At 36.9% G+C, this 11873-nt stretch overlaps 1 protein-coding gene across 2 annotated transcripts; it reads right to left on the bottom strand.

Moving 5' to 3' along the window:
• Positions 1-303: 303 nt before the first annotated feature.
• Positions 304-9891, bottom strand: LOC129877676 (pentatricopeptide repeat-containing protein At1g62350-like). 2 transcript variants are annotated; one of them, XM_055953201.1, is made up of 3 exons: positions 9445-9891; positions 894-1300; positions 304-643 (listed from the first exon to the last, which is right to left on the bottom strand). In XM_055953201.1, the coding sequence occupies exons 1-3, from the start codon at positions 9808-9810 to the stop codon at positions 559-561; spliced, it is 858 nt and encodes a 285-aa protein (XP_055809176.1). In that variant the 5' UTR covers positions 9811-9891; the 3' UTR covers positions 304-558. The 2 variants fall into 2 exon arrangements, with proteins under 2 accessions (XP_055809176.1, XP_055809177.1); XM_055953202.1 differs by lacking the exon at positions 304-643 and having other exon boundaries at positions 712-1300; positions 9445-9889.
• Between the last annotated feature and the right edge of the window lie 1982 nt (positions 9892-11873).

Here is an 11873-nt window from a genome sequence, read left to right as displayed (position 1 = left end):
TTTTTCTAAGATATGATATTATATATTAAGCTACAAATATCCATTTGTTTTCGTCATAATATTACCTTTTCATTACGGAAAATGTCTTGTTTTGCCCTTGATCTCTTAATCAAAATAGTTGAGAGATAAAATTAGAATATTTTTTTTTCTAAAGAAATTACACACATAAAGTCCATCTTTGTTAGAACTTCTTTCTTAATAGTAGTGGAAACATAAGACAATTGGCTAACCATAAAGGTATGAACGGACCAAAAGTATAATTGAGAGCTACATTGGGCAATTTCAATTGACATTGGGACACATTTGGACCTTTTCACATAATAGAATCACGCTTTAAGTTGATATTGTATTCAAAATGCATTTACCATAAAACAAGTTATTGTGAAACACTATTTTCTGCAACTATGAGAAAAATGCTCTAAGAATGTTAATAGGTAATAGGGGAATCTGATTAATACATAAGTATTCAAAGATACTTTTTTTTTTAGTTTTCTACCCGATGTCTGCAACCTGCATTGGAGCCGCAACTAAATTCGGATCGCGCATTGCAAGGCCCATTCAAGAGTGGCGCTCCCAATAAGATTTTTCTCCATACCAAGGCTCGAACTCGAGATCTCTGATTAAGGATGAAACAGTCACATCACTGCACCACAAACCATGTTAGTTCAAAGATACTTTATCAAGATAGAATGAGTTAAGCTCAAGTGGTAATTGGGAACCAATTTGCATAGTCAAGTATATTGATGCAATTCATCAAAAAGATGTGTCCTTTTAGGTGCAGTTCAACTCTAGAGATGAAACAATAACAAAATCTAAATTCCAGAAGTAAATGAAAGAAATAATCAAATAGCCTTTTCATCATAATATTAACCACTGATCAAATAGTTCAATACGTTTGCTTTAATCTTGGCACCTCCTCTTCGGTCTCATGTAGGAAATCTAGGGACTGGCCATAATACTTCTCTGCTTCCTGCCTTACAAAAGCTGAAAGATTCATTTCTTCATTTGATTCCAAACCATTTATCAATAGTTTAAAGGTCAACTTATCAGGATCACATCCTCTCAACTTCATCAAGTAAAAGACCTCCAGTGCAAGCCTCGTAAGATTAAATTTCATTAAGCTTTCCAACAATGAGTAAAAGCTCTCAACGTTAGGTTCTAAACTACTTTCCATTTTCAATGCCATGATAAGACAGTTGACATCTTCAAGCATTCCATTGCTTCCCAAACAGGACACAATTTCAGCATACAGTTTGATCTGCGGCCTATAGGATATCTCCTTCTGAACTTCCTCAAAAACCTATATCAGGGTATACATAATAATTAGGAGCTGCCAACATCGTGGTAGTCAATAAATGCTTGATTAATCCAGAAGTGCAAAGCAAGTGTGATGTAATAGTTACAAGTACGACTAATCTCACCAAAACTGTTAGGATCGAGAACTCGGGTAATGCGGAATTTAGCCAAATAATGTTATAATGACAATAGCAAATACAATAGTAAGTTGATAATAACGAAAGTAAAAGCAAATAAAAAAGACACAAATTTTATGTGGTTCAGTCGGTGTGACCTAGCCCACAAGCGGAGAAGAGGATTTTATTATATCAACAAGAGTACAAAAGAGAGTACAAAATTAAAGTAAATACTCTAATTAATCCCAAATACCCTAGAGAATAACCTTAAAAGATCACTTCAAAGAAAGGGTTAACCCAAGTGTTTTCCAACACTAACTCTCTTACAAAATAACTCTTAATGAAAATACAGAGAAAGAAAGCAATGAAATGTTTTCATATGCTTCAAAATGTGTTTCAACTAATGACCAACTTCCCTATTTATAGGGAAAAAATGGGTTGCTTGATGTCATGGATGATATCATTTGAAGTTACAAAAATTCAACATATTTAGTGTGAATATATCAAATATTGTGGCTACCAAATCTTTACATTTATGGTTGCCAAATGTGAACCTTATCAAGTATACCAATTTTTTGACAAATATGATTGCCAAATTTCAACATTTGTGACTTCCAAATCTTTGACAAACAAAGGCATTACAAAAACTTTGGTCATTAGAATGTCTTATATAGTCTCATCAATCATAAAATTGAACAGGAAACTACCAATCAAAGCACAACTTGGACAAAGGAAAGAAGAAAAAGAGTAAGGATAGCTAAATTAGAAAGTAGATAAAAGCGGGAACAAAACATGAAAAGATTGATCATGTTAACCTCTCCTTTTAGTCTCTACGAGAAGGATCTCCCTCTAGGATGACATTAAATAAATCTCTATGACCATGTAGCATAAATGACACTCATGCCATCTTGGAGTAAGATGACTGGATTGTTGGTTAAAGAATGCTTCCCCACGTTTTTGAATCCCAGGTCCCCTCACACTCTAAGAAAACCCAAGAACCTCTAGAAGAACTTCAGTACTTCACCACACCTGCAGTCTCCAAGTAGAAATAAAAAAGGGCAGCCTGGTGAACTAAAGCTCCCGCTATGCGCAGGGTCCGGGGAAAGGCCCGACCACAAGGGTCTATTGTACGCAGCTTTACCTTGCATTTCTGCCAGAGGCTGTTTCCAAGGCTTGAACCCGTGACCTCCTGGTCACATGGCAGCAACTTTACCAGTTACTCCAAGGCTCCCCTTCTCTCCAAGTAGAAATAACCTAAACAAAATGTGGAAATTAAGAAAATGCAAATGGAATTGAATATGAAGAAGTCTAATCAAGTCATATGTTCTGTAAAGTTAAGAAAATCAACGGAGTTATAAGTTGAATGTGTAAAAATTCACTGCATGGCTACATTCATTGAACACAAGCGGGAGAATACTGTAGAACCCATAGAATATTATGTAGAATGTTCATATTCCATACATTATCATGTCGAATACACCGTAGTCTGTAGTAAATTTCCTATTTAAGGAGTTCCTTTAAATTTGGTTAACCAATTCACTTGTCTAACATAATATCAGAGCCTCTACTATCTAGGTAAACAAATAAGTAGTGGCTTAAAGCTGCCTGTGCCGCCAAAGTATTTTGTTTTTTGTTTTTTTAATTGTTCTTCTTTTTCTTTTCAATGAGTTCCTGATAGTACAGTCTTTCTACTCTCCTTTGTATAGCTCCTGATTCATCAGCCTGTCAAGTTAGCAATTCATAATTGTCGAGAGTTAATGCCATTGGTTCAAGTCAACAAACTTGCCAACTTATCACTCTACACCTAACCAGTCAACTTATCAATCTTTTTGAATTGATCTATTAGGTCAACCGCCCACAGCTGTCCAGTTAGCATTTAGTCAACTGCGACAACAATATCAACAGTCAATGTTCTTGTCAACTACCGTATTCCTTTCAAGTTAGCCCAGTGCATTGCCAGTGATCACTAGCCAAGCTGGTAGTATCTAATCACTTTTAGTAATATAATCAAATTGACCGCAAATGTGTCCCAAATTTCTATGCTTCATGAATTCATGATAACACCATGCCCAGTTAGTTTTTCCTAACAGCGGCAACAAAAGATAAAAGTCAATTTGACATACTCGCCTTGATTATCCAGTTCTGATATTCAAACTCAAACAATTTCACCACCTTATGTTTTATCAGGGAAACTTGTTGAATCGGGAACATTTTTTAGGTTATATGTTAAACTATATCAAAATTTTCTAGCATATCTACCTTAGGCTCGATGCAGCGGCTAGGGTTCTTTGATGAGCAAGACCCATAATGGTACATGAGGAGTTGAAAGTGAGGGCCACTAACATGTATAAGTGACCTACAGAAATATCTATGCTGAAGAAGGTGTTTGGAGTACAAGATAAACTGAAATGTCAACCTCGTCAACCAACTGAATGCCTTACTATCATTCAGGAAACAGCTGAGTTCTGTGACTTGCGTGATGGACTTTTTCTTTATAACGGTGGCATCCGGCCCAGTTTACATGCACATCAACTATTCCACTATGTACCTGCCACCTCCCATCAACTCAGATACTAGGTAACTTAGCCCACCAAGGCTCAGGTATATGAGAAAAAAATTACATAACATTGTATCTACTGGAATTTGAACCTTGGTTTTCAAGATTTCCCGCTTCATTGACAACTACACTGACCACAAGATCATGCCCTTTAGGTACTTGTGTTGTGGACTTTATGAGTACTGAACACAAACCAGGTAATCTTTTTGCTCAAATCGTCAAAACAAATTCAGTCTTTGAGAATGCAAATAAGTAGAATAGTTGGAAGAGGCACACATATTAGACAAAGATGACAGACATACTTCAATAAATTCTTGAACGAAAATGGGACATATATTGTGCTGGACAATTTAGAGCACTCTAAGAGTCGTCGAGATTTTGGGTACTGTAGGGAGGTTAGGAGGTTATTCGTAAGATGAGAAGAGGGAGGGTGACCAGGCCAGACAAGATCCCAATGGAACTTTGAAAGAGCACAGGTAAAGCAAGTATAGAGTGGCTAACTGGGTTGTTTAACCTTATTTTTAGGATGTCAAAATTGCTAGAATAATGGAGGTGGAGTGCAATGATCTCGTTGTACAAGAACAAGGATGATATTTAGAATTGCAACAACTATAGGGGAATCAAGTTGTTGAGGCACACTATGGAAGTTTGAGATAGGCCGGTGGAGATGAGAACGAGGAGGGGTGTGTCTATTACCGGGAACCAATTTGGATTCATGTAGGGATGTTCAACTATAGAAATCATTCATCTAATAAGGAGATTGATTTAGTAGCATAGGGAGAGGAAGAGAGATTGGCATATGGTGTTCATTGACCTAGAAAAAGCATAAGGCAAAGTCCCAAGGGGGTTTCTCTGAAAATGTTTGGAGGCTAGAGGTGTACCTGTACGCTATAGCTTACATTAGGACGATTAAGGACATGTGCGATGGAACCAACACCCGAGTGAGGACAATGAGAGGAGACTTATAGCACTTTTGAGTCATGATATGGTTGCATAGGGTTCCACTCTTAGCCCATTTCTATTTGCCTTGGTGATGGACGAAATGACACAACATATCCAAGGGGAGGTGCCATATCCATTGGTAGGATATAAATGTGTGTCTATCGATAGGACAAATGAAAATGATCCATCGACAGGATATGATGCACGTCTATTGATAGGATGAATGAAAATTCATTGGTAGGATATGTTGGTCCATCGATAGGACTAATGAAGGTGATCCATCGGTAGTATATGATGCATGTCCATTGGTAGGACGAATGAAAATTAATCCATCAGTAGGATATGATGCATGTCCATTGGTAGGACGAATAAAAAGTGATCCATCGATAGGATATGATGCATGTCCATTGGTAGGACGAATGAAAATTGATCCATCGGTAGGATATGATGTATGTCCATTGGTAGGACGAATGAAAAGTGATCCATTGGTAGGATATGATGCATGTCTATTGGTAGGATGAATGGAAATTGATCAATCGGTAGGATATGATGCATGTCCATTGGTAGAACGAATGAAAAGTGATCCATCGGTAGGATATGATGCATGTCTATTGGTAGGACGAATGAAAATTGATCCATCGGTAGTATATGATGCATGTACATTGGTAGGACGAATGAAAATTGATCCATCGGTAAGATATGATGCATGTCCATTGGTAGGACGAATGAAAATTGGCAAGTTGCACTTTAAATCTTCTCTGATATTTGATGCGTCTTACGTAAGCCCTTCAGGCGTTTATAACACTGGAAAATGATGATGTTTCTCTTCGATGAAATCGATATACAATGCTATTTGCATATGCTATAGTATTGATTGATGAGACTTGAGATAACGGATCTCAGAATCTAAAGGGTTCAAGTTGGGCAGTACCAAGATTTACTTGGACTGCAAGTTCAGTGATGAAACTCACGAGGTAGATGTAGAAGTGAGGATCGATACATAAGCCATCTCCAAGAAAGGAATTTTCAAGCATCTTGGGTCAAAAATCCAAGAAAATTGGGAGATTGATGATTATGTGACACATCGATTGAAGCGGGATGGATGAAATAGAGTCTCACATTCAGTGTCTTGTGTGATAAGAATGTGCCACCAAGACTTAAAGACAACTTTTATAAAGTAGTTGTCATACCAGCTATGTTGTATGGGGTGGAGTGTTGGTTGATCAAAACCTCGCACATACAGAAGATGAAAATAGCATATTGAAAAGGATGTGTGGGCATACTAAGAGGGACAAGATTAGGAACAAAGACATTCAGGACAAGGCCAAATGGTGGACAAGATGAAGGAGACGAGGCTAAGATAGTTCGAGCATGTGAAAAGTAGATGTACAAATAACCCAAATAGGAGATGCGAGAGGTTGGTTATGGCAGAATGGAGATAGGTAGAGATAGGTCGAATAAGTATTGGGGAAAGGTGATTAGACATGACATGACACACTTGCAACTTACGGAGGACATGTCCCTAGATAGGAAGATATGGAGGTCAAGGATTAAGGTAGAAAGTTATTAAGCAGTTGAGCATTGTCTAGACTTCCTTATCAGTTGTTATTACTACTCACATACTATCTTGTTCTTCCATTTTATACCTATTGTTTTCTTTGCTTCGGTTACTGTATTATGTGTTGTTGCTATTGTTCTCTTCTCCATTATGTGCAACATGATTGCTTCACTACTGTATTTTCCTTTCCATCTTAATTTTATTATGTTTGCTTGAGCCGAGGGTCTATCAAAAACAACTTTTACCTTCACAAGGTAGGGGTAAGGCTACGTACACACCACCCCCCTAGACCCCACTTGTGGGATTACACTAGATATGTTGTTGTTGTTAGTCCTTTCTCCAACTCATACAATCCTTGGATGGAAAATCATCTCAACCTTACATGGAGAGAATCAGACTGCAATGACACCTATGAATGAATTCTAATCTCAATCTCACCCTAGCCCATCCTACTCAAAACAAGATGTCTTTGGAGGGTGTTCATGAAAAGAATATGTGCATATATTAGCTCGTAACAACTGGGATAATTCTATTTTTTGTTGACACTACTAAGTAAGATCCTTATCCTACATTATTATAATTGTGGATGATATGGTATAACTGAATATGATCAGGTACCATCTAAGTTGCGCGGACTCTTCATATTTCCTGCCGCACCCATGTCGACATGAGATGGGTGCGGGTGCGGGATACGTGTGGGATTCGGTCAACCCACATCGGATACTTTGACTAAGAGTCCATGGACAACCTACATCAGATACATCAAACGGGTGCGGGTGCAGGATGCGGTCACAACCCACATCAGATACTTTGACCAAGATACTTTTCCTCTTGGTCAATATTCGTAGCTTCATGTTTCAAGCCAAACAAAGAAATGCTAAATATTCAAGCGGTGGTGTTCCGACTTATGGTAGACAATAACAATGGTCTGTAAGGAGAGTTGGTTCAAGGTCTTGAATGACGTTCTCTATCTTTTCTGAGGGGAAGAATATCTTTATCTTTATAAATACATTTTTATAATATTGAATATTTTAGCCGAATCCCCGTACCCATATCCATACTCGGATTCGTATCCCCGAATCTTAAAATTTAGATTATGCCGACTCCAACTCTCAGATTCGCATCCGTCTCGGACACCCGCACCCAAGTCCGAGCAACTTAGGGTACCATAGGAAGTGATTGAGGAATTAAAGCAACACATCCTTTCTAATTCCAGTTAAAAGACTTGAGATGACTTATGTTCTTTTTGGGAATAAACTTAGTCCCCAGCTGGAATGTGTCCATCAGAAAATGGGGAAGTACTCTTGATATCTTTGCTAAAAGCGGCATGGTTGACTGTTGACTGATCCTGGTCAGAAACTTTTATGCGAAGATTAGGAAAATACTCAGATTATCAGATTTAGAGAAGCAAAATGAACTGAAACTCTATCTGATAGGTGATTCACATCCGGTATCATGTACTGATTGATGGAAAATTGATCTCTTAAAACAATAAGAAGCGAAGGTAGTTGTCGCCAAGATCAAGCAAAGAAGTCGAGCATAGACCTATGACATTGGTAGCGTTTGAACTTATGTAGTTGAAACAACTACCTGAGAAGTTAAAAGTTTGAAAGTTAAAATAATCGAAATTGATTTGTGACAATCAAGTTATGATACATATTTTTTTTAGTCCAGTATTATATGAGACATTGAGTTTGAATGTCAGTTTATGTGATAGTAAGTACCACTTGAACTTCTTCTAATTCTGTTTGGCTGATACATCCAGCAAAGCATTCTAAATACCTAGGAAAATATATATGTGAGGCAAGGTTGGAGCCTATGATCTTACTCCATCTTGAGTCGGAACGTTACAGTATGACCAGATTCATTGCATTATTAAAGAAGAATAGAATATTCCAACCTTCCAGAGGATATTGTAGCATATTTGTATTTAATCATTGGATAGTTGTTAGGCATAAAGAATAATTACATAACTAATTTCGACATTGTTCGCAGCCTTAGACCTTTATCTGAGATACTGCTTTTGAGCATAGTGGCGGCGGCAGATCCAAGATTTAAAGTTGATGGATTCGACCTTTAAAGTTGTTAGCACGAAACTCATTATATTTTTTAAATTATGGGTACACATTTAATATTTGTTGAAATTTAAGTGGATTTTCACATATATTCTATGCTCAACATGGTTTCGGATGAGCCAATTGCCACAGAGCTACATCTCCCACTGCATAGTGTCTCATTAACTGAAATAAAATTCTCTTTTTTCTTCTTGTTTCACATCTACTAACCCAGAGTCATTAATTGGACTTTTGTGTCCTAAAAGAAACAACCCCTCCCCTGCTGCCTTCCATTTCTGGGCAAGCATCTTCAAAAGACTATAATACTTCCCAGTTCCTGGAATCATTTAGGCACAGTCCCCTACTTTCCAGCTCAAAAAATTTAGCTTCATTGTGTTCCCTCCCACAACTGCTGTGGGATTTCAACACACGGAGGATAGTCAAACATCTTCCTACATTTTTCCTCTACAAAATTATCCTCATAATTGACTGGAAACTCCAATGCTTCCATCTTACCTTTCTGTCTTGAGCTGCGAGGACTCTTCGGAGTAGGATTTTATTATTTCTCCACCCACCTGCTCTTGAATAAAGCTTGAACTTCCTCTTCGAGACCTTTTTATGTAATACCCCCAATTGCTTGCTTAGTTTTTGGAACATTCATTTTACCATTTTGACACTTCTGTTTCAATAGGCCATACCTGACTCCCTAGCATGTTGAAGGAGGTAAATGATCCATACTGTGGGTGTAAGAATTAGTGTTTTTTTCTTTGTTTCTTCCAGTTGCGAGATTTCTTCAAGGATATCCATATTCCGAGGCGGGGAATCACAATTACAGTATCGTAAAACTAGAAATTGGAGATAAAGGATTTGTGAATTGAAAAACTAAACAAGAGAATAAACTAGGATATGAATGGATCTAACCTTAAGAGCTAAGAGGCATTGATTCTGTCGGAGAAGTTCCCGGAGAACAGCTATCATATCACTCTTAATCAAGCGCCTGACCTTGCTATTAAACACCTGTTCCACCGCGGAGTCATTGTTTTTGTTGGCCACCCGCTTCAGTGCCTGAACAGCTTGAATGGCTTCAATACTGAGGTTTCTCCCCTTCTGCAAGGGTTTTCGATTTTTGCTCCTGTCTCTCATGCTAATCCTCAGATTTCCACCACATTTAGACCAAGTCCTAGACGCTATCGAACTGAATACGATTTCCGATGGAAGTCGCCGGCCGTGAATCCCTGTGTCGAGAGGATACGCCGGCAATCTCACACATTGGTACCCGCTACTCATTATGACACGAAAGAGATGGAGAAAACTCTGTTCGTGGCTTAGATACTCTGTTTTGAGATAGTAGGTGTTATATAAGAGGAAATTAAGGGGTCCTTTGGTAGCTACTCTGAAAAAAGAGTTATGCAAGTATTGTACGTGAGTAATATTGATTAGTAAATCACGTATAAAATTAATATAGTATTTGATTTGTAATTTAAAAATTTGCATGACTAATACTTGCACAAGTTATAAGTGAATCTATGTATTATTTTTATATAGGATAGAAAGTGGAATAACTAATCCATATATAACTGATACCTATATAAAATAATATGCAAATTTCTCATAACAAATTCCTACATTACTAATATATGCATAACTCTAACCAGTTATCAAACGTCTCCTTAGCAGTGTCCCAAAGTGTTGGTCTTAGAATTTTTGTTCCTGTTCAATAAAATAACGATAACTTAAGAAAATTTGTGGAAAAAATATGTGTTGTCCCGAGACATAAATTTAATGTTTGCCTTGGGGCCAGAACTTGAGGTGAATTGAACAAGTTCAATGTCTTGAAATATTGTGAATGTTTGTTGAAAGTCAGAACTTATATCTAATTGACAACATATTTAAATTCAAGTTTTGCCTATAAACAGAACTCCCAGTCAATTGATCAACTCTAGTGTCTTAAAATGGTCTGAGCGTCTGCCTCATGGGCAAAAGTTAGAGCTTATTCATGATGGGCAATATACCTAAGATCTATTTTTGCTTATAAGGCATATGTTATAGTCAATTAACTACGCTCATTATCTTAAAATACCTTAAATGTCTGCCATATGGATAAGACTTAGACTATTCTAAAGTGGGAACTGTTTCTTTTAAAAACAATTGTTAAGTAGCGCTAAAAATTCAAGACCACCTCTTATGAAGATCATATTTGTTAAAATTTTCTTAGGGGAACAAAATATCAAGAGCAGACCATCTTAGGATCATTTTTAAATTTGACCCGTTCTATAAAGACGAAGCCCTAGGCGCACGATCCATGAAGTCTCGAAAGATGACCCTATGGGGAAGCATCCTTGGAAAAAAAAAATAGAAAACACATCATACCCCTGGAGATGTGGATAAAAAAGATAAGGGAAACAAAGATGTCAGAAGATACGGGTGCGCGGACAAGCTCATATGAATCTAAACATGGCAGGAATATTAGCTGACATTACCAATGGCCTCAACACGTGGCCCACATTCATTGGCCTCATACTTTAGGGCTCTAATGGATCTTTCTTATTGGTTAAGACCTCACTCTCTTGTAACATATAAATAGTTTACTCTATTTATTTGTATAGGCATTCTAAATTCCAAGTAACTCAAAGAGTAATACATTATTTTCTTGAGCATTATTGAGTCCTTGCTTAGCACATTCATACGTGATTACTTTCGGAGCTAAGACTGGAGCTCCCAGACACACTTACAAACACCTCAAAACCTTTGAATCTATACTGCTTACTCTCTACTTTGCTTTATTTACTTTGCATAATAATTAGTCAATATTCAAACCGTTAGTAAACGAACCTAAAAAAGAGTTATAGGATAAACAATAATAATATTTAGTATTGAGGAAAATATTCTAATAATCAAACACTAAAAAAAAATCATTAAAAAGGAAAAAAAGACATTAATTCTTCACTTATATATTTTTTTTGATAGTACATTTGAAATAATATAAGTACTGAAACTTTAGAAAATGTTGGATAGTGAAACAATTTCTTATAAAAAAAAATATTTTTTTTTCCAAAAATTGTCCTTTACACCAAAAACGTAAAGTTTTTTTTTTTTAAAAAAACAAAATACGGAACGAGGGCGACCCGTGTAAATACATCGGTTTCTTACTCGTGCAAAGGAACTCTTTCTTGGCAACTTGGACAACTTAGAACGATGTTTGTCCCGCGAGCACTCATCCATAAACCGGTTACTGGTACAAATAACATAAAGAAATGTAACCAACGTTTATTGGAAAAAGCAACACAAACACATAAATTTAGTATTTCATTTCCCTTTTCTCTAAAACTCAGAAACTCATTGGTTCTCCG

The sequence above is a fragment of the Solanum dulcamara genome, chromosome 12 (assembly GCF_947179165.1).
Source record: "Solanum dulcamara chromosome 12, daSolDulc1.2, whole genome shotgun sequence".
Lineage (NCBI taxonomy): Eukaryota > Viridiplantae > Streptophyta > Magnoliopsida > Solanales > Solanaceae > Solanum > Solanum dulcamara.
Note: the sequence above shows the minus strand (reverse complement) of the source record. Positions and strands in the feature narration are given on the sequence as shown.